This window comes from Mesoplodon densirostris, chromosome 13 (genome assembly GCF_025265405.1).
Source record: "Mesoplodon densirostris isolate mMesDen1 chromosome 13, mMesDen1 primary haplotype, whole genome shotgun sequence".
Lineage (NCBI taxonomy): Eukaryota > Metazoa > Chordata > Mammalia > Artiodactyla > Ziphiidae > Mesoplodon > Mesoplodon densirostris.
In genome coordinates this window covers 999,431-1,022,937 of record NC_082673.1, presented here as the reverse complement: position 1 = coordinate 1,022,937, position 23,507 = coordinate 999,431, and the positions used below count along the sequence as shown (strand labels likewise).

Here is a 23,507-nt window from a genome sequence, read left to right as displayed (position 1 = left end):
GGAGCACAGCTTCTTCCTGGTTCTGACGCTGTTCTCTACTTAGGATCGTGGTCCACATGAACACCATGTGAAACAACAGGAATACACCCAAAGGACGGAAAGTAGATGTCCACCCAAAGGTCTTACATGAATATTCATAGCAGCATGAATCACAGTATCAAAAAAATGTGCATCAACTGATGAATGGATAAACAAAACAGGGTCTACCCATACAATGGAATATTCAGCCACAGAAAGGAATGCAGCCTGAGAAATGCCTCGAAAATGTTCTGCTGCGTGAAAGCAGCCAGAAACCAAGGAGCACACAGTGCGTGATTCATGCGCATGAGTGTCCATGAGACTGAAGGTAGAGAAGCGGGAGCCAGGGGCTGGGCGGGGACGGGGCGTGACTGCTGACAGACACAGGCTCCTCTCTGGGGCCAGTTAGTGGGCGTGCTTGCACAACTGTGTGAACACACTAGAAACAGTGAGCTGTACACTTTAAAAGGGTGAGTTTCATCTCAACGACACTGTGATTGAAAACTAGACTGCCACTTGTTTTCAAAGCCTCAGATGACAAAAGCCAAAATGTAAAATAGGAGGTGGTTGCACAACCCTATAAATGGACTAACTGCCACTGAGTTTCTCACTTTAAAATGGTTAATTTTGTGTTCTGTAAATCTCACTATAAATTATTATTTTTTAAAAATATTAGGGTCTCGGGCTTCCCTGGTGGCGCAGTGGTTGAGAGTCCGCCTGCTGATGCAGGGGACACGGGTTCGTGCCCCGGTCTGGGAAGATCGCACATGCTGCGGAGCGGCTGGGCCCGTGAGCCATGGCCGCTGAGCCTGCGCGTCCGGAGCCTGTGCTCCGCAGCGGGAGGGGCCACAACAGTGAGAGGCCCGCGTACCGCAAAAGAAAAAAAAAATAAAAAATACAAAAATACAAAAATAAAATATTAGGGTCTTCAGAAAAATCGGGTCTTCTCTCTATCCCTACAAGTGTCTACACATTCTCCTCTTCTTTTTACCCCCTGGCTGCAGGTTAAGAACCCTCCTCAGGAAGCCAGCTCTTCAGGTGCATTTTCTCATAAAATAGTGCTTCGGGTGGTGGCGATGTCTGCGGTCTCCTAAGGCCAAAGTGGGAGGGGTGGGGACTGTCACTTGGGAGCTGCTTCCTCATCCTTCCCTGCTCTGCGCCCGGGAGCGACCCCGTTCTGAGAGAGGTGAGGGGATGGGAGCCTCTCGGTGGGCGGCTGGAAACCACAGGCTGTGGACAGGCTGCCTGAGACTGCTCGAGTTTGGCCCTCTCGGCCTCCAGACTCGCAGCCACCCTCCCCCGTGCTCCTCCAAACAGCAGCGCAATCATCTTCCTGCCAACAGCCAGCTCGGCTTTGCACCACAGTCGATCGATCCGTGGTGCTGAAAGAATTGCTTCATTTAAGACAAAAATCTGACCATCCCACCTCGTTAACACGGCCGGGGACAGCAGAACAGCACAGGGCCAGCCTGCCCACGACAGCCCCGCTCCGCCAGCACACGAAGCTCTCACGGCTGCCCGTCGTTCTCCACGTGCCCTCACCTGTCTGGAAGGCCTTGACCAACTCTGCCAGAGCAATCCTGAGGGCCCTGGCGCCCCACCCCTGCCGTCACTGCCTCCAGGCCCCAGCCCCCAGCCAGCCACCTGCCGCTCGCCGCCCGGAGCAGGGAGCACTGAATGTCCGCCTTCGCCACCAGCTCATTTACTCCTCAGCAAGGCTTTGGGGTCAGTCCTGTTATCCCTGTTGCAGAGATGAGAAAGTGGGGTCCCGGACACAGGTGACAGAGCCTGCCTTCTTCAGGACCACCAGGCTGTAGCAATTATGTTTCGGTACTAACGGTAAAAAGAAATGCAAAGAAGGGAAAATCCAAACGGCCTCAACACAAAGAACATGTGCTCAATCTCACAAGCACGCAGGGGCCGTGGATTCAAGCATCAGTGGCATCACAGCTTTTGCTGTTCATAAAAACCACAGTGGGGGGCACAGTGGTTCAGAGTCCGCCTGCCGATGCAGGGGACGCGGGTTCGTGTCCCGGTCCGGGAGGATCCCACATGCCACGGGGCGGCTGGGCCCGTGAGCCATGGCCGCTGAGCCTGCGCGTCCGGAGCCTGTGCTCCGCAACGGGAGAGGCCACAGCAGTGAGAGGCTCGCATACCGCAAAAAAAAAACCAAACCAAAACAAAAAAACAAAAAAAACCACAGTGGGGTTCAGGAATCTAGTGGTCCAAGGATGGAAGAGACAGGCCCTCAATGTTACTTTTGGAATTTCTGTACTTTTTGGAAATTAATTCAGCAAACTACTTTCACAGACATTCCTGCCCTCCATCCACGTATCGCTCCCCTGTACTGAATTTGTTACCCTACCTGTCAATTTCCCTCCTGACTAATCCACCCGCAGATCTACTTCTGTGCCCTGTTTCGCCCCCCACCCTGGGTGCTACCTGAGGCCGCAGCCCCTCCGGCCCCTCCAGATGCCCCTGTAGCCTCTTCCCTCTTCCCTCTGGCGCTAATCCACCTGCCCTGTCAGCAGCCTTTGTAAGCCCTGCTCTCCTCCTGCCCCCACCCTGCACCTGACCAGCCCCCCTCCCCTGCCATCTCGGTTCAGGGCTCCTGCCCGTGCCTCCTACAGGTGAGGTCCTGGCGACAGGCACGCGGAGCACCGCAGGCTGCCGTCCTGTATCTGGTCACGTCTTTGTCATGCATCCAGTGTCAGGCACGCAACAAATACTCGATGAACAAATGAGCAAATGAATATAAGGTAAGTGTGATACGTAAGCAAATACAAATACCTCTTCCATCAAAATCGACTACCCACCTTGGACGCTGCAAATGGAGTTGACCCGAGTGACAGAATCCAGCTCATCCAGCCTCACAGGGCTTGTCAGCTCCCAGGCACCAGAGGCCACACCCAGCTGGGGCTTTGGAAGCAGGAGGACAGTTCGTCCAACACAAACAAGATGACCTGCCAACAGAGACACTTCAGATTATTGCAGCTCTGAGGTTTGAAACAAGCGTGTTTTCCTGCCAGTCGAGATGGGAGCTGGGGGGACGGGGGGAGCCAAGGGCACCACTGTGTGGCCCCCGTGGGTCCAGAGACACAGCACCGTGCAGAAAGGAAGCCCAAAGCCTTGTGCACTAAGCTGTAAGAGCACACAAACACTAGATTCAAATTCCATTCATAAAGGCAAATTCCGTGTCATGCAAGTTATATACACTGAAAAATATACAGTCTAGGCAGGATCCTACTTTGATTCCTGGAAAAAAGTACTGACCCATCTAAGCATACAGTTAGGTCTCTGTATCTGCAGGTTCTGCGTCTGCAGGTTCTGCGTCTGCAGATTCAAACTAGCATGGATTCCAACAACGGAGGATGGAAAATATTTGGAAAAAACGTTCCAGAAAGCAAAATTTGAATTTGCTGCACACCGGCAAGTATTTACACAGCACTGACATCGTGTTAGGGATCGTAAGTGATCTGGAGAAGATTTACAGCGTGGGAGGGCTTCCCTGGTGGCATAGTGGTTAAGAATCTGCCTGTCAATGCAAGGGACACGGGTTCGAGCCCTGGGCCGGGAAGATCCCACAAGCCGCAGAGCAACTAAGCCCGTGGGTCACGACTACTGAGCCTGCACTCTAGAGCCCGTGTGCTGCAACTACTGAGCCCATGTGCCACAACTACTAAAGCCCATGCTCAACAACAAGAGAAGCCACCGCAGTGAGAAGCCCACGCATGGCAACGAAGAGTAGCCCTCGCTCGCTGCAACTAGAGAAAGCCCGCGCGCAGTAACGAAGACCCAATGCAGCCAAAAATAAATAAATAAATTTATTTAAAAAAAAATGTGGGTGGATGTGTGCAGCTCATATGCAGATACCACCATTTTACAGAAGGGACCTGAGCACCTGCAGGTCTTGGTGTCCGCAGAGGGGTGGATACTGAGGGACGAAAGCATGTGTTTAAATGTTCTAGTTTTTTATTTGTTTTAAAAAGTGATGCGCCAGGCAGTGGCTTCAGGTGGCTTCTGCACCTGTAAAGTGTGACCCCAACAGACCACCCCTGAGTGACCACTGGCATCTCCTGCTGCTGTGCCGGCACTGCATGCAGGGGGTTCTGGTTCTGTCCATGTGGCCATCACAGGGGTCTTGTCCGCAGTGGACTTCGGGATGGGGCCTGCATTTCCAGAGCAAGACAGAGGCACCAAGAATCCACAAAGCCACGTGCTGGCATCTCCCGGTTACGTCAGAGCTGTCAGTAAGAGGAGAGCATACCCTGGTCCCGGAGAACATCCCTGAAGAAGAAGCTCTTGGAGGTGGCCTCGGAGAGCGTGTCCCAGACTTCCTGGCCCAGCACGCATGAGGGGGCCACACGCACAGGCATGGTTTTGGGGAGGCCCGAGCCCTCGTCCTGTGTTTGCAGAGTAACGTCGGTCACCACCAGCCACATCTCCCTTGGCTCCAGAAGCAAACTGTTTACCTATAATTCAAAGACACAGTCAGGCTGTTAACTTGGTAGCTTTTCTTAGAGCCAAAATTATTTTTTAAAAGCAATAATCTTAGATGATTATTATTAACACTAACAATTGCTGATATCATTTCAATAAGTATTTCAAAACATGCAATAGCCTTTGCGTGTCTTGGTCAGCAGCCCCCAGGACACGGCTGAGCCCTGTGAGCTCCCACCTTGCAGCTGGTTTAAGGGCTCCTTTGCGGGGGGACCTGCCCGTCCCCGGCTCCGCTCTGCTTGCCTCTGACCCACCAGGAGAAGCCATGCGCTTCCTTCCAATGCCATGTGTTCACACACCTCGGGTGCTGATCGTCACACTGTCTTATCATCAGCACACACACTCTGGCTCTCCTGCTAGATGTAAGCTGCCCACGGGTTAGGAATAGTTACGAACTGAATGTTTATGTCCCCCTCCTCTGCCTCTCCCCGCCCCACCAATTCATATGTTGGAGTCCTACACTCCAACGTGGTGTGATGGTAATGGGAGACGGGGCCTTTGGGAGGTGATTAGGACACAATGGCACTCTGCCATTAGGATCCAGTAGATGCAAATGGGGACAAGGATTTGGCTGGGAAGGCCCCTGTCAGGGGGCCAGCAGGGCTGGCCTGCGAGCACCTGGCTGGCACGAGGTGCAGCTGGGGCTGCTGGCGTGGATGCTGTAGTCAGGCCGCGGATCCCATGTGGCGGCTCACACGACTGGGCGGAGGAGGTGGCGGCATGGCCAGGAGCTGGGACTTGGGTGGGGGAGAGCGCTCATGTGGTGGGGAGGGTGATTACATACAGGAAGTTAGAGAAAGTTACAGTGAGGAAGATGAGAGCCCTTGAGCTCCGGGACAGGTGCCGATTCTCTCTCAAGTGCCTACAAGCGAACAGGGAGTGGCTGTGACACGTGGCTGTCCAGCTCTGAGTTAAGGTCCAGTGGAGGCTCCTGCAGGACTGAGGGCGCGCACTCGTGGACCGAGAGCACCCCTCCCCTGGCCTCGGCCCTCTAACTTGGGGGCTGCCCCGGAGAGCTGCCCGAGACCTCGCAGCGACCACAGGTTCCTCCCAACTGTGGAAGAAAGAGACCTTAGAAATGGCTGAGCTCCATCCTGAGATTCCTACTTTCACCCCGGAAAGGAGGCTTCAGCTGCCCCTTCCTTTCTACAGCCTGCCTGTGTCAGAGAGGGGCTGACATGCCCAGTCTGAGAGCCGGGCAGGTTCCCCCTGGCGGCTGCACACCCGGCGCTTCACCAAGGGCTGCAGCCCCACCTGCGCAAGGAATGGACTGACCACCGCGTCAGCACAGAGTGCACACAGCTCAAGTTCAACAGTGTTTTTGTCTTTTGGTACTGCAGCAGTTTCTGAGAGAGATTATCCTTTAATAAGCTATGCGACACGTTTTGAGAAAAGAGAGATGGATTACCTGTGGTCTTTGGTAAATCACTCTGGCATAGAAACTGCAACGGGTAGAGGGGCCATCAGTCTAGAAAGGTATTGAAAACAGAGAGGAATGTCTCCCCAAGCTCATGGACACAGCAAAGTAACTGAGACCAGGGTACAAACAAAGACGCCACCTGGAGAATTTCTCTTAAGAAGCGGGGAATCGGAGGCTGGTAAAGCTTCGAAATAGAGTCTTCTTCAATTGCATCAATTTGTCCCAGATTTGGATGAGCAGTGAGGATGTAACAGAAGCTAGGAGGCGGCAGATGAGTTTTTTCCTGTTTAAAATGAAGGCGAATGTATTGTTAAAAGGCTCAAATACACTATTAATATAAATCTACCTTTAATACAGACCTCTCTATTCACAGATGCAGGCTGTTCCTCTGGAAGGCTCTGTAAGAGACGGCTTATGTTGTTTCTCTCTGGAAACAAGCATTAGAACGTCTGTGCTTTTGAGTTTATTACCAATTCAAGATTTCACTTTAGAAGTTTATTCTTCAGAGTACACTGAAGACGCCATTTAGAAACTTCGTCCCCGGAAGTAATCTGGACATGGCATTCCTGACCGCCAGGCTGCTGGTCCGGCACAGGACAGAGCCACCGTCTCGGCCGTGCTAGGAAGTCAGCTACCACACAAGCACGGCAGCCCCAGTTCTCAGCTTGGGGACTAAAGCCCAAAGCAGCCGCTGCCAGCCTGCTGGACAGGGCTCAGGGCGGGGAGGAGGGGCACATTTTCATCGGTCGATTTTGCTACCTGTGAGCAACTGACTGCCGTAAGCAATGTGATGAGGAAGGAAAGGGAAACCCCTGGCTGAGCTAGCGGCTGAACCAATACCCACGGGTTTTGTTTACTGAGTTTTTGCTCTAATTGGTGACTAAGTGTTGGTTCTACTACTGACTGAAAGGTGGCGGGGAAACCGCCCGCTTCTTGTTCGCTGCGAGGCTGAGACCCTCAGTGCGCAGTGGCCCATGACGATGGGGGTCGAGAGGCGTCGTGTAAAGTAACCTCAGGAAGCATGCATGCAGCACCGTGTGGAAGGCAGCCAGGCCGCAGCCTGTGAGTGAGGCGGGTGGGTCTGGATCTCTGTACCGGCTCCCACCCTCTGGACCTGGGCTTCTTGGGGATGTGCACCGTAGGCTGGCACTGGTTCAGCGCCTGGTGGCCACAGAGCAGGTGTGATGGGGGGTGTGGGGTTGGGGGATGCTGCAGTGCTGGGCTTACCTCGGAGGCTGGCCCGTGGCCTGGTGCTTTCAGAGGCGCCACTGGAGGCCACATGGTATCAATCAAACTGAAAAGCTCCATCATCCTGGAAAAAGAAGAGATGCCTGGTCAGTGAGCTGCTCACAGGCAGACCTGCTCCACAGACACCAGGCCAAATGCCAAGGAGCCACCATTCAGGACGATGAAGTCAGGGGCACACAGACAGACAGACCTTGGAACCTGACTGCACAAGAACAGGAAGGAGACTGTTCATTCAATTACGATGCATCTGATATACCTGGAGAAAACTCTAATTGGAAAAGATACATGCATCCCAATGTTCACAGCAGCACAATTTACAATAGCCAAGACATGGAAGCAACTTAAATGTCCATCGATGGATAAAGAAGCTGTGGTGCACATAGACAATGGAATACTACTCAGCCATAAAAAAGAATGAAATAATGCCATTTGCAGCAATGTGGATGGACCTAGAAATCAACATACTAAGTGAAGTAAGTCACAAACAGAAGGACAAATATCATATGATATCACTTATATGTGGAATGTAAAAAAAATGATACAAATGAACTTATTTACAAAACAGAAATAGACTCACAGACATAGACAACAAGCTTACGGTTACCAGAAAGGAAAGGGAGAGGCATAAATTAGGAGTTTGGGACTGACAGACACACACTATTATATATAAAATAAACAACAAGGACCTACGGTATAGCACAGGAAACTATATTCAGTATATTGTAGTAACTATAATGGAAAAGACTCTGAAAAAGAATATATACATATATGTACATGTATAACTGAATCATTTTGCTGTACACCTGAAACCCTGTAAATCAACTATACTTCAATAAAAAAAACTATAAAAAATTATGAGGCGATCCCCGGAAGAGAGGCAGAAGAGAAATGGTTACACAGAAAATATTTAAGGACACGGAAAGATATTCATGATACCCTGCTAAGTGACAAGCAGACAACAAATTATAATGTCTCTCCCTCTCTAAAAGATAAAAAAAAATGTTGTTAGTGGTTATCTGAGTAGAACTTAAAGGTGACGTTTATTTTCTTCCTTTGGTTTATGTATTTCCTATATTTTGCAAAACAGATATGTGTCACTCACAGAATAAAAAAGTTATCAATACGTTATCTAAAATAAAGAATATAGCCAGACACATAAAGACAAATAGTGTATGAGTCCACTTATACGAGGTCCCTACACGAAACAAATTCACAGAGACAGACAGTGGGTGACAGGGGTTGGGGAGCTAGTGTTTCCTGGGGACACAGCTTCACTTTGGGAAGATGAGAAAGTTCTGGAGGTGGATGGTGGTGACGGTTGCACAACAATGTGAAGGTACTTAGTGCCACTTAAAAATGGTTAAGGTGGAAAATTTTATGTAATGTACATTTTACAATTTTAAAAATCCGGTTTTAGTTGCCAAAAAACAAAGACTATACATCACAAAGACTTCTTAGACTTTGCCTTAAGTTTCAACAATGTTTAATCAATTTATTTATTTATTTATTTTTATTTTTGGCTGCATTGGGTCTTCGTTGTTGGGTCTTTGTTGCTGCACGTGGCTTTCTCTAGTTGCAGCGAGCGGGGGCTACTCTTCGTTGCAGTGTGCAGGCTTCTCGCTGTGGTGGCTTCTCTTGTTGTGGAGCACGGGCTCTAGGCGTGTGGGCTCAGTAGTTGTGGCTTGCGGGCTCTAGAGTGCAGGCTCAGTAGTTGTGGCGCACGGGCTTAGTTGTTCCGCGGCATGTGGGATCTTCCCGGACCAGGGCTCGAACCCGTGTCCCCTGCATTGGCAGGCGGATTCTTAACCACTGCACTTCCAGGGAAGTCCCTTAACAATGTTTATATATAATAATGTTGTTAACTTTTTAAAAAGCTTGTGGTCTTAATAATTAATGTTACATATTCTTATTTCTCTCAACATTTAAGAGCAAGTACTATTTTAAGTGCTTAGGATCCAGTGGTTAAGAAAGTCAAAACACTCAGAACTGAGAATGAGGGTCTCAGCATCACGGAGAACAAGACTCAAAGCTTCCCACAGTCTTTTAGCCCCTCACACCGAACACAATAGAAACGTGGCCCGCAGGGCGTGGCCTACAGCCAACACCAAGATTCTGGGTCCAAATCAAGCACAAAAGCGGTAAGCCAAGGGGGACACACGAGGGAAATTCACTCTCTCCCTCTCCTGACAGCAGCTGTTTGTGTGGGTGACTGGACAGGGCTGGGAGACCAGGGCCAGTTGAGGTTCAGAGGCAGCTGGCTGGACGCTGGGGGCCCGCTGCGCCTCTCTTCTGGGGATCATCCACCTGCTCCTGCCCTGAACATCCTGCTTCTTTACACACAGCTCGCTGAAGGACAGGCACCGAAGTGCCAGCCCACATGAGGGGTTGGAGACTCGGTGAACGAATAACCAGCACTCACACAGTCTCATACACACCCACACAACTTCTGAGAATCTTGCATAAACAGAGTCGTGTGGTGCATGGCATGTTGAGTTGGCTTTTGTCACTCAGCACAATGTATCTGAGATCCATCCAAGCTGCTGTGGCATCAGCAGCTTGTCCCTTTTTGCTGCGGAGTACTCCCCATGGTGTGGATGTGACACAGCTTGTTGACCATTCACCTTTGAGGAACATCTGGGTTGTTTCCAGTTTGTGGCTATTACAAACACTTGGGTACAGATTTTTGTGTGAATGCAGATATTTGTTTCTCTGGATAAATGCCCAGGAGTGCAGCTGCTCAGATAAGTATGTTCAGTTTTTAAAGGAACTGCCAACTCTGCTCCTGGGGGGCCACACCACCTTACACGCCCACCTGCAACATATGAGAGAGAGTTTCTTCCCATCCTCACTGGCACCCGATGCTCTCACTGTTTTCCATTTTAGTTTTTCACGTTTAGCTGTTTAGGAGCATGGTAATATCTCACCGTGGTCTTGACGTGCTTTTTCTTAAGGACAGTGATGTCGAACACCTTTCCATGTGTTTATTTGCCATGTGATGTCCTCTTTGGAAATGTCTCCTCATGTCCTCTGCCCATTTTCTAATTGGCCTGCGTGTGTGTGTGTGTGTGTGTTTACTGTTGAGTTTTGAGACTTCATTATACCGTCCACGATACAAGGTTTGCAAAGATTTTCTCACCGTCTGTAGCTTGTCTTGCTTTTGTTGCCACATCTCAGAACTCTTTACTCAATAAGTCCCAAAGGTTTTCTTTACAGTTTTATGTTTTATATTTAAGCCTAAGATCTACTGTGAGGTATGAGATTTAGGTTGAGATGAATATTTTGCCCATATATGTCCAGTTAGTTGAAGACTATCCTTCCTCCACCAAGTTGCTTTGTTTGCACCTTGGTCAGGAATCATTTGGCCATAATCCCACAGGCCGCGTCCCAAGTTCTCTCCGCTGATCACAGAGTCATCCCTCCACCAGTGCCGCAGTTTCTTGTAGCCATATCATAAGTTTTGAACTTGGGTGTGATTCCTCCCATTTTATCCTTTTTTCAAAACTGTTTTATCTACTCTAGTTCCTTTGCATTTCCAAACAAAGCCAATCAGGAGCAGTATGCAGAGGGGAAGATGAGAGGGGTTGCCCCTAGAAAGAAGACTTCTGGTTTGCAACCGAAAAATGTTGAAGTGAAAACAAAAAAGAACAAACAGAAAACACCTGGAAATGGAGATGGTGGTAGTATGAGTGAGACACCTCAGTCTCCTCGCAAGAAAACGGCCCGAGTAGCTTCTACTGTTGAAAATGAGGAAACATTCATGAACAGAGTCGAAGTTAAAGAGTCCTGAAGAACTAAAACCATGGCTTGTTGAAGACTGGGACTTAATTACCTGGCAAAAACAGCTCTTTTATCCTCCTGACAAGAAGAATGTGGATTCCATAGAGGATTCTGCAAATTACAAGAAATCTTGAGGAAACACAGAAAATAAGGAGTATGCTGTTAATGAAGCTGTGGCAGGGATCAAGGAATACTTCAGTGTAATGTTGGGCACTCAGCTGCTCTGCAAATATGAGACCACAGGACGCTGAAATCCTCGCAGATCACCCTGATGCGCCATGTCCAAAGTGCATGGAGCGCGGCATCTGCTGAGATTGTTTGTACGTATTGGAGCAATGTTGGCCTCTACACCTCTGGATGAGAAGAGCCTTGCTTTATTACTGACTTATCTCCACGATTTCCCAGAACACCTGGCGAAGAACTCTGTTTAGTGCCAGTGATCACGAAGTGGCTCCTCCTGAGCATGAGCGGAAAGCTGCGTGAGGTGCTTATACGCCCTCGCGTTTGGATCTCTGTAAACACATTTTTGTTTCTTAGTCTTTCTCCTATACAAATGATGTACTTTGGAAACGTTAGTGTATAACAGAAGTGATGTTTGTTTTCTGATTGATTTTAAACAGAAAATAAAAGGGGTTACAGCTCCTTTTTTTCTTTTCTTTTTTTTTTTTCCATTTCAAAGTTGCTACCAGTGTATTCAATGATGGACAACAGAGAGACGTACTGTAGAGTGTTTTACTGCTTAGCTGACAAAGCTGTGTTTGAATGCTGGTGGTTCTATTCCTTTGACACGACACACTTTTATAATATGTGTTAATGCTACATGACAAAATGCTCTGATTCCTAGTGCCAAAGGTTCAGTTCAGCGTGTCTAACTGAAAACGCTCATCCATTTGTGCTCCCCCCCTTTTTATGGTGCTGACAGTGAAGAGCCCATCCTGTGCAAGTCATTCATGTTGTTCCTTAGGCATTTTATCTTTGCTCAGATTGTCAAAGAATGGTGGCTTGTTTCATGGTTTTTATATTTGTGTCTAATCACTTTTTTTTTTTGGGGGGGGTACGTGGGCCCCTCACTGTTGTGGCCTCTCCCATTGTGGAGCACAGTCTCCAGATGCGCAGGCTCAGCAGCCATGGCTCACGGGCCCAGCCGCTCAGCGGCATGTGGGATCTTCCCGGACCGGGGCACGAACCCGCGTCCCCTGCATCGGCAGGCGGACTCTCAACCACTGCGCCACCAGGGAAGCCCCTAGTCACGTTTTAACATGATAGACACAATGCATTGGGTAGCTACAGTTTTCTGGAAAAGTCAATATTTTACAAATTGCTTTTCAGGTCTTCAATAAATTTTTTCCTTAAATTTCAAAAAGAAAAAAAAGAAGTTTAGAATAGGCCTGGATATATCTACAAAAATTTTTGCTGGGACTTTAATGGGTATTGCGTCAAGCCTATACCATCTTTTGGGGAGAACTAGCATCTTTACAATGGTGAGTCTTCCACTCCATGAACGTGGCACACCCTTCCATTTAGTTAGATCTTCTCTGATTTCTTTAATCAGTGTTTTGTAGTTTGCAGCATACAAGTCCTGACATGTTTTGTTAGATTTATACCTAAATACTCCTTTTTGGGCAACTGTAAATGCTGTATTTTTAATTTTGATTTTCAAGGGTTCATTGCCAGTATACAGAAATGTGACTGACTTGTGAATGTTAATCTTGTATGCTGCTACTTTGCTGAACTGACTTACTAGTTTTCGGAATTTTCTTTTTTCTTTTGTAGATTCCTTGGGATTTTCAACATAGACCATCATGTCATCCGAAGTAGAGACAGTTTTATTTCTTCCTTTCTGTCTTTTTGCTTTTCCTTGCCTTATTGTGATGGTTAGTCTATTTAGTACTTTTAAAGTACCCTACCAAAATCTAACATTTAACTTCCACTTTTAAACACGCTGATATAGAAAAAAAACTCTGAGAGGACATCCAGGACAGCAAATACGATAAACGGCACGTGAAGAGTGTCAGGGTGTGATGCTGGCGACAGAACGCTGGCAAAGCTGGATGAAGAGAAAAAGGCTGACACTTAAAGGTCATCACGTGTAGACCAATTTCTCTCATTTCTTCCCTCTTTCTCCCCACCCCGATGATGAAACTACTCAAAGAAAAGCTGGGCCAGGACAACAAAAACTACTAATCCAGGTGGACTTGCAGAGAAAAAACAAACACACCCCTTGACATTCTGTGCACATCTGCTTGAAGCTAAACGCCTGCTTTTACCAACTGGACTGGCCGTTTTGGTGACTTCAGAAAGTGGTAGAATACTACTGAGAGAGGGTCAGACTTTTATTATCTATTTGCTGAGTCTGGGAATCTAAATTTCAAATACTCTTTGTCTTCCATATAACCTTGTGGGCAAATAATGGAAAAAGGATACCTTAATTTCCTCAAGAAACAGGTCATCATCTATCTGTCAACAGCTGCAGCTGCCTTCACTAAATCTTAGACTTTTAGAAAAATAACCTAAAGAAGAACTTTCCTGATGGGAAAGGTGGGTAAACTTGAAAAGCGACCTTTGCGAAGGCAAACGCGGCTGGTGACTGGAGTGCCCTGGAGGGAGTGAACACTGCAGCTCCTGGCGGGAGCCGAGCACACTCCCCCAAAGGCAGTCTCTGTGGCCCAGGACCCAGGGCCTCCTCCAGGGCGGGCTCAGCTCTTCCACTCTCTCCAAGGCAAAGGCCGCCTCTGAGTGTGACCAGCTGCTCCAAGTGTTAAGAGGTGCCTTCTCGCACATCTTCACCTGGGGAGACCCCCCAGGAGAGCCGGAGGAGGCTGGCCGCACCACATTCTTTGAATCTAACTGGACTGCTTGAGACTTGGGACTGCAACAGAGGTGGCGGGTCAGCGGGAATACTGCTCCTCACAGCCAGGCCTCGGGGCTCCCGCTCCCCGTGCTTCTGGAGCTGGGTGTTCGCTCTGGGGGGCCTGGAGCCCGATGGGGCACACAGCGGACGCCTTCATCTGCACTGCAGGTGAGCCCTGAAACCTCCTGGCCCCGCTGTGCTCCCTGCAGGACTCTGATTCTCCCACTTCTAAGCACGCAGTGGCTGAGGGGGGTGGGAGCAGCACAGGCTTTCGGGGAGGGTGCAGGAGCACGAGGTAGCTAGAAACAGCCAGCCGTCTGGGACACATGCCTTCTACAGGCTGAGACACAAGCCTGGCTGGCTGAATACCTTGTTCATGCGCAAAGGCCTTGGGGTATTGATGAAAACAAAACAAGACAACATTTTCCAACTCATTTGCAGTAAAAAATTACAAATACAGAGCACCGTAGTTAACTTCAAAAACATTTTCTGAGTTGTTGTTTTAATAATTACCAGCTCCCTAAGAGAGAAAAAAGTGCTGCAAAGATTATTAAGGATTAGTACACAGATAGAGATACCTGGAGCAAAGTTACTGATTTCTTAGAATGAGAAAACCCATTCTGTTGCCTGCATTTTGTTGTTTGTGGGATATTCTGGAAGCTGTAAAAATCTAAGTAGAAAATACACAAATGAGTCACAAAGGGAAGAGACCGACTTGAGGCCATCTCCAAAAAAAGTCTCACAAATTCAGCATAAGTGTCTGAAATGATGCCACATTCAGGTGTCTCTCCTGGGCAGACGAGAGCCCAGGTTTGCCCTCCGGGGAAAACAATCGAGCCGAGACCCCACATCAACTGCTGAACTTCTGGCTGAGAAAGGCAGCCTCTAACCCTTACCCCTGACGCTCTCGGTTGCTCTGACAAGAGGAAGAGGACCGGGGCTAGTCCTGGGGCAGCCACGGCAGGGCTGCCTGGCGCAAAGAAGAGGCCACGAGAGCAGAGTGTGCCTGAGGACGACAGCAAGAGGAGTTCTAGAAACCTCACAGATAGACGGGGAAGGAGCAGGGGCTCTGGCCTCACCACTATCCGAAAGGACGCTGAATGTACATATTTCACAGATTTTAGAGACTGGCGCAGCCTCCCTGTACCGAGGGCGACGGCCAGTGTCGCCTGGAAGCAGGTCCCCGGCTGCAGCCCATGGGGAGGAAGCAAGGCGGAGAGCTCTCCCTGAGCTCACCAGGTTGTTTCCCGACACGCCTGCTCACCGGGCCTGTTTTCTATGTTATTTTAGAGTTATTTTTCCATCTGATACGGCCTCAGCTAACTACTCCCAAATCTTCACCGGGTAATCTAAGACTGCCTGAATCACTTTCTTTTGGGTGTGGGTGGAGTGGAATTTGCTGCAGAAGATTTAAACCACAATGGTGACGTCACCCTCAAGATGGGATGTAACCTGTTCACTGAGTTAAATTCATCCTCAGAGATCTCAGAATTTTTTTTTTTTAAACGAAGCATTTATATTGGGTGTAAAATGTTCCTAAAATTGTTTCGTGCAGTTGCTAATTGCTCTGTACCTACTGTTATGTAGTACTCATCGCTTTCTTGTAAGACAGATTACCTGGAGATGGAATATTTCAGACCAGGAATTCTGAAAGTGGGGTCTGGAGACCCCTGGGTCTGTAAGACCCTTTCAAGGGACCAGCAAGGCCAGAACTATGTCCTGAGACCTTATTTCCCCTTCTTTCATGAGTGTACAGTGGAGCTTTCTAGAGGCTACACTATGTACAATACAGGACTGACTGAATGCAGAGCAGAGATGACAATCCATCGTTTTCTGTTAGTCCAGACATTAAAGAGATCTGCAGAAAACATAAAATAAGGCTACTCTTCTCACTAAGGTTGTCTTGGTTTAGAAAATATTTTTCATAAAAATTCTATTTATGTTATTATTTAATGGGTTTATTTTTAGGATTTTTAGGTGAACTAATAAATATTTAATTTTCCATTTTATTTTCTAATATAGTTTTTTTTTGTTTTATTTTTTTGTTTTTGTTTTTTGCAGTACGCGGGCCTCTCACTGCTGTGGCCTCTCCCGTTGCGGAGCACAGGCTCCGGACGTGCAGGCTCAGCGGCCATGGCTCACGGGCCCAGCCGCTCCGCAGCATGTGGGATCTTCCCGGACTGGGGCACGAACCCATGTCTCCTGCTTCGGCAGGCGGACTCTCAACCACTGCGCCACCAGGGAAGCCCTTATTTTCTAATATAGTAATTATTGATCAATATAACCACATTAAACAAATCTCCTTGGGGGTGTCAGTAATTTTGAAGAGTATTAAGGGGTCCTGAGACCATGAAGTCTGGAAGTGATCTCTAACCCTCAGTGCCGCTCAAGATCCACTCTCTACCATCTACCTCCCTCCCTCTGTGCCCTCGACTGTCTTCCAGAAGGTAGCTTGTGTCACCTTACGTCCTTTTACGTCACCCTCATACACACACGAGACAACCTCGAATCAACTAAACAAACTTTTGCCTTGATACTGAAATGCATTTCCTTCAGAGGTTTGGCTGCCAGAGCAGACACTACCAGATGGCCCAGGAGATCATGAGGAAACTGATGGGAGCCATGGCAACCTTGAGATCCTGAGGAGATTAGATAATCAGTGACTAAACTACATCAATATGCTGGTGAGACAGGAAAATGGGGCAGTCACTTTGGAAAACACTTTGGCATAGACCCAGCAATCCCACTTCTAGCTATCTACCCAAGAGAACTGAAGACTTACGTCCGTATGTGCATCGTGAATGTTCATAGCAGTATTACTGTTCATAACAGCCAGAAAGTAACATGGAAGCAACCCAAATGTGCATCAACTGATGAATGGATAAATAACTCTGGCATATCCATACAACAGAGTATCAGGCAGCCATAAAAAGGAGTGAAGTACTGACACACGATACAACATGGACGAACCTCGAAAACATGATGCTCAGTGGAAGAAGCCAGGATGGTTCCTTTATTATTTTTTTTATTTTATTATTATTTTTTTTTGTGGTACGCGGGCCTCTCACTGTTGTGGCCTCTCCCGTTGCGGAGCACAGGCTCCGGACGTGCAGGCTCAGTGGCCATGGCTCACGGGCCCAGCCGCTCCGCGGCATGTGGGATCTTCCCAGACCGGGGCACGAACCCGTGTCCCCTGCATCGGCAGGCGGACTCTCAACCACTGCGCCACCAGGGAAGCCCGGATGGTTCCTTTATACGAAGTGTTCAGTATATGCAAATTCACAGAGACAGAGTGCAGATTAGTGGCTGCCAGGGGCTGGAGGGTGGGGAGTGACTGCCCATGGGGAAGGCGTTTCTTTTGGGGGTGACGACACCGTTTCTGAATTAGACAGTGACGGCATCACGTCGGTCGGGCATTCTGACCTCAGAGACCACTCTCTGCTACGAGTATCCCACAAATACCTTATAGATGTGGGGAATTACTGAACATTGTCCAAGGCTAGTTCAATGAATTTCAGGACAATATTTTTCAAATTTTACTCAACAGATAGAGAAACTGAAGAAAGGAAATGAAAGACACACAGACCTGAAATTAAGCCTTCTGCACTATTCCTTTGAACCACTGCTTAAATTTATTATATAACTATGAAAGATAAATTTGTAACTTTGGAAGGCCTCACATTTTGTAGGCTATCTGCTAGTAATATTAAAAAATGTCTTTCCTAATCTAGATTCTTTCCTCAAGATCTAGGATATAAAAATATTAACTAGCACAACTTTGTATTATAAAACAAGTTCTTTGCACATTTCTGTTCTACCTCGGCAGGAAATGACACACACACACACACTCAGTTACAAGGGAAATAAGGAATTCTTGCTGCATGCTGCTATCTGGAACTGCAGACAGTTCTTAGGCTGGTCTCATTCCCAGGTGGTCCGTATCATTTCAAAAGTGTCACGTGATCTACTCACCAGTGTGGTAGCAGGAACAGCCACATTCCACATAAAATCCGTCAGCCCAGGTTTTCTGACAGACGCGTATACTTTCGACCAAACGCTATCACCAGTGCGCTCTGATACCTGACACAGACCTGCCTCCTCAGTCTATTCTATTACCGTGAGCTCACACGTGAAGTAGCCTCCCCTCATGCACTTTTCCAAAGACAGCCTGCTGTTCCCATGGCGAAAACTATAATGAAAACCATGGAGGAAACCAGAGGACAGCAGTGATCTTGGGGGGACGGGGCGTCACCAGGAGGAGCACGCTGGGGGTGATGCCTGGACTCCCAGCACATTTTGTCCCTTGAATTTGGTGGTGGCTTCATGGGTGGCCCTACAGTCGTTCACTACACTCTGCACCTGGGCATCGCCCATACGTCTGTCATGTTTCCCCATAAAGATCCGTAAAGAAGGAGACAGGTGCATACACACTGACGGCTGTGGCTGCGAAGAGGCAGAAACTGGAAAGGGACACCCTTAAAGATACCAAAGGGAAAAGCACCCCTTCTCCTTTGTTTACAGACATGCCTACGTTCACGAGAAAGATGTGGACTGAACACCGGTGCAGAGGGGAGTATTCACTTCCCTCTGCTCTTTGTGTGGCTCATGTTTACGGCAGCGACCAGTGAACGCAGCAGCTGTACCACCACCTCCCCTGCACATAGTGCCGAAATGCCTGATCGGAGGCTGCTCACAACATGCGACCCCGGTCCAGGTCCAGGGGCCTTCGGGACCATCCTCTTCACTGTTAGTGATTCTAGGGAAAGGAGCAAGTTATCTTGCTTTAAAAAAAAAAAAAAACAGTAATGAAAACGATCTTTCTTAGAAGTCATATTTTCATTAATAAGTGTCTAAGTAAACAGAAAAGAAAAATGCCGAACTAGACCTGACACGCTCAGTGTGATTATCTCCTATGGATCTGATGCTCCTCCTGGCCACTCAAGATAATTCCAGCACAGACGGCTCACTGCTGTTGTTTAACAAAAACAATGGAAAACACCAAGAATCTAACATCAACACCCCTGACAAGAAATGGTCAGATTTCTGACTTGAGGGCCGGGGATTATGACTATAAAGCAAATGGGAAATTTACAGAAATGAATTCCCCTAAAACTGGAAGTAATTACGTGTAGGCTGTAGCACCAAAGATGCAGGCACTGGACTCTGATGGACCGGGCTCCAGGCCCACCTCACAGACGTGCAGCCAAGTTATTACTTAGTCTCAGGAGCTTCACGGTGTTTTTTTCAACAACACAATAATTTGTTTTTCAATAAAGACTAATTTATTTTGTCTTGAATTTGGTGGTGGCATCACGGGTGATGCCTGTAGTGAACGGTAGTGAACAATGCCACCGCCTGATCTGCCATCTAGTTGGAGAGATGAAGGAAAGGAAAGCGGGGCTACAGTGACAGGGAAACTGCTTTTCTTTCCACTTCCGTGTCCCACAGGAAAAGACAGGCATTTCACTGGCAAACTTATAAAGATTTCAGAGTATTCTACCTATAATAAAAATGCGTAAGATTCTGCAAATCTGAGAAGGCACTTAATGAAAGCACAATTAAGTATTTGCACTTCATATTTGAGATTAACAAGGAACACCCCACTTAGCTTCTGAATCACATGACCCAGGGCCCTCACAGTAACGGCTACTGCCACAGGCTGTTACCCTGAGAGAGGGAGAGGAAGAACCGTCCTGATGTGTGCGATGTTCAGAGCTGCCATCGGTCCTCAATACTTACTTTCCAACCACGTGGCCCTAGGAGCTGGCTGGGGGCTGGGTGGCCCGACACGCCACCTCCCAATTTTGAACAGAATAGCTCCACGTGGGTTTGTTATTAACACGGAGCTTCCTCTTTGGATTCTGTTTTTTAAAAGTTCAAAAGTTTTAAAACTACTGGTCCCCTACTGGTAGGTAATTATGATTTTTGTGAGAAGAGTGCAGGGAGAGGGGGAGTATTGAGACTTGTAAGAGAAGAAATGAATGAAAGAGCAAAAAAAAAAAAAAAATCCTGCCCATTTGCTGAATTAGAGACTTACTGTGCTGCCAGGTAAATTCACTAGATAAATTACTAACCTGGAGGGACAGGGAGCAGTGCTTTTATGTTCTTGTATCAGCTGATCTTCCTTCTGGTTTCTTTGATCCCTGTTTTAACTAAATCTCTCTGTACTGTTTAACTCCACCGGCTTCATTACCCATTCGCTCCCATTATTATCAGATAATTGACAAGGCCAGCAATTTCCAACTGGATCTATTTTCTTTCCTGGAAAAAAAATGGAACACTCCCAACTTCTACTTATCGTTCTTCTAAGTTACTCATCTTTCTCTTCCTGTTTTATTTGTAAAAACAAGACAAGAAAGACTTACATCAATGCTGGCCTGAGTTTTACTTTTTAGTTAATTAGAAAAGAAAAACAAAGGAGGAGGAGGGAGGGAAGAACCACTACTGCGGTGTTTTAGGGTGTGCAGGGCCGCTTCCACGTGTGACCTGCTGACGACTGAGGGTCAAGATGCAACTCAGGGGCAGTGGTTCCAAGGCCCCCGCCTTCCCCTCTGATGCCTCCGTTCAGTGACCAGCGACGCTCCCTCCAGAAGCTCTGGGTTTGCTTCTGAACAGCAAGTCCCCTCGCGTCAGCCAGGCGGACACAGCCAAATCGCCCCAAGTGACCTGGGTTCTACTCTGTCCCCCAGTCACTGGGGGAAGGTGGTGGAGCAAGGGGGTAGACCTGCGCCACTTCTGAGATTGCTACGAAAAGAATTTTTATATGGCCAAGAACTACTGTGACCGTTTGCTTTGGTTCAGACTTCATCGTTTCTTAGTCAGGTTTTTACTGAATGCTCTATTAACTGCTACGGAGGACACGAGGCTAAATAACACTTGGCTCCAGCATGACAGGCTACTTTTGGTCAAAAGATAATAGGAATGAACTTGTGGGTGGGAACGTGCTCTTCCATGGGTGTCTGCCTAGCAACCAGATGAACCTACAAGTCACACCCTGAGGGCCTTCTCGGCGAAGCCCCACCCACTCCAGCAAAACTCTTCTTAGACTGTTAGTGCTTCCCCACTGGAAAGTCAGACTGAGCTGTGACTTCATCCCTGCATCCACATCCAGGTGCTGTGTTAACGAATGACTGATAGAGAGAGACATGCAAGGGCCGGTCGGAGCAGAACTTCTTTACCCAACTGACAACGGTGAATTTATTTTTATTGGAGAGTTTCTGAAACACTATTAGGGCAATAATCTTGACAACAGCTAACGCTTGGCCTACACAGTTCAGAGGATCTTTCAGGAGGTCTGCGGTTCTCTCCTCCTCTTCCTGTGATCAACCTGGTGGGTGTGTCAAGCCTTTTGTAATCTGCTGGTTTTCCCCTTTGTCAATGTCTCTATCACTGATTAGGTAGATAGATATACAACAGTTTTCTTAAGGATTGTTCATTGAACAATAAAGGTAATGACTGATTTAGAGGGGTGCCCATTTCACTAAACATATGTCCTAATTTCCCCAAAATAACCCTTATGGTTAAGGTTAAATAATAGGCATTTGCTTTCTGAGCCCCTATTCCCTAGTTGGGTCTTTTTGAGATACGTGAAATTATGCCCAGATGTTCCATTTAGAAACTATTCTTCTCCAACTGGACTTATGAGACATTTGTAGCTGTTTTTATAACTCAGTGTAAACACTTTTTAGGCAGTCAGTTCATTCCCCCCCCACACGTTTAAGGACTGAGGTGAAATTCACACAACATAAAATTAACCATTTTGAAGTGCACAGTTCAGCGGCATTTAGCACATGCACAGTGCTGTCTGGCCCCAGAATGTAGCCATCAACCCATGAGACACCGTGCCCGTCAGCGGTCACTCCCTGCTCCCCTCCTCCTGGCCACCACCAACCTGTGTCCTGTCACCATGGGCTTGTCTGTTCTGTTCGTTTCATATAAACGGGATCCTACAACGTGTGGCCTTTTGTGTGGGCTTCTTTCACTCAGCACCATGTTTCACACGGGTCAGTGCTTTGTTCTTTTCGGGCGGTTCTTTGAGCATCACTGGTTTCAGGATTTAGTACATATTCTCTTTCAGTGACATTTTACTCTCCTGCCATTAACCTGGGTGGTGAACCTACCTGCAACAATTTTATTTTTCAAAATGGTGAAAGAATTCTTAAGTATGTCCCCTTAAAAGAGGATTTCCAACCACAGCAATGATAAAAAAAGATTCTGGACCTCAAATCCCAAGGGAATTATGTCTCTTTAAGAGGCAGCCTTTTTGAAGAGCGGAAATCAAAGGAAGGAAATTGCCACTGAAGTTTCTTTCCCCAGGAGCACTCTCACCACTGCTTATTTCCTGTTAAAAGAGCAACTGAGATGATTCCTCCATGATGACCCCAACCCACACGCATCTACTTGTGCCGGGCGATTCCTAAAAACTCCCTCTGCTGCACCTCCACGCACGTGGGTCACACAGGGTCTCCCAGGAGACCAACGCCCTGGTGCCCAAAGTCATAGCGGAGCCTGACCTCTGACCAGTCACCCTCACCTGTTCCAGGCCCTCCTCCATAAGATGAGATCCCATCTTTGATAAAGTGCTTTCACAACAACCTCAGGCGTTACCCCCTAGACTTATTTGTGAGGAGGACCCAGGGTCTTGAGTCCAAGGTGCGCAAAAGGCGTGGTCCTCACCCTGCACTGGACACTGGTCTTGGGACCAACTTAGTCTCTATTCTTCCCACTAAAATTGAGCACCAATAATTACTGCTAGGAAAGTACAAGTGTACACATTCAAATCTTGTTGAGGAAAATCTAAGATGAACCCCAGCAAACGACGAATGTCCATTCCACAAATACTTATTATGAGCCTCTCCAGTGCCAGGAATTGAGCCACATGCAGGAAACACAATGGTGAGCGAGAAACAGAGCCTTATGATGGGCAGGCCAGCCTGAAACACTGGCCACGACGCGTTCTAATCCACAATGGTCTACACCATGCAGAGGGGCAAGACCAGGTCTGCATGTCAATAAGCCACTGGGGCTCAGAGCTGAGCAGCTGGGACATAGCACAGGCCAGCTGGGGGAGCCATCCCAAGGGCTCCTCAGACAACTGTTAACGTTTGCATGTTATTGCTAAAATGTCACTCAAGTTTACATGACAATATACCCCTCTGGTGGGACACAGGTTGTGAGAATCCCACACAGCCCTGAGCACTGGACCCAAAGCAGGGGCTGCAAGAGACAAAGGCGCCGCCCGGGAGAATGGGGGAATGCTCTGCGCCCCGGACCAGACCAAGGGCCCTAAGGGCAGCGGGCTGGGGAGCAGACCAAGGGCCCTAAGGGCAGCGGGCTGGGGAGCAGCATGGGGGCTTCGAGGGCCTTCTGTTTCCTGACCATGGGGTTAGTCTGTGAGCATGCTAAGTAAGTCTGGCTTCTAACTTAAAGTTTATCAGTACTTAATCTGTTACCTTTAAAACAAAAGCTGGCATTTAAACAGTGACTATTAATCGGACCATTCTCTGAAATACACCCCCCTCGAGGTGCCCAACCCCGCACTCTATCCTCAAAGCTGACCAGATGGACCCGCCCCAGGGGGTGAGTGGATGGCTAGATCAGGGGGCGTGTCCTCCCGCCCTCCTGTCCTCAGCTCCAGGCCCCTCCTGTTCTCTCCAGGGTTCCCAAATCTGAACCCGCCCTCTGAGCCAGGCA

General features: G+C 48.1%; 1 protein-coding gene and 1 pseudogene across 2 annotated transcripts in view; one reads left to right on the top strand and one right to left on the bottom strand.

Moving 5' to 3' along the window:
- Positions 1–23,507, bottom strand: part of SPIDR (scaffold protein involved in DNA repair) — a 331,570-nt gene that overhangs the window by 15,914 nt on the left and 292,149 nt on the right. For both annotated transcript variants that reach the window (XM_060116489.1, XM_060116488.1), the window contains 5 exons: positions 7,166–7,250; positions 6,078–6,221; positions 5,927–5,986; positions 4,286–4,490; positions 2,835–2,981 (listed from right to left, as the gene is read on the bottom strand). In XM_060116489.1, coding sequence (XP_059972472.1) covers positions 2,835–2,981; positions 4,286–4,490; positions 5,927–5,986; positions 6,078–6,221; positions 7,166–7,250 — 641 coding nt within the window. The remainder of the gene's footprint in view (positions 1–2,834; positions 2,982–4,285; positions 4,491–5,926; positions 5,987–6,077; positions 6,222–7,165; positions 7,251–23,507) is intronic.
- LOC132501056 (mortality factor 4-like protein 1) lies at positions 10,731–13,823 on the top strand (annotated as a pseudogene).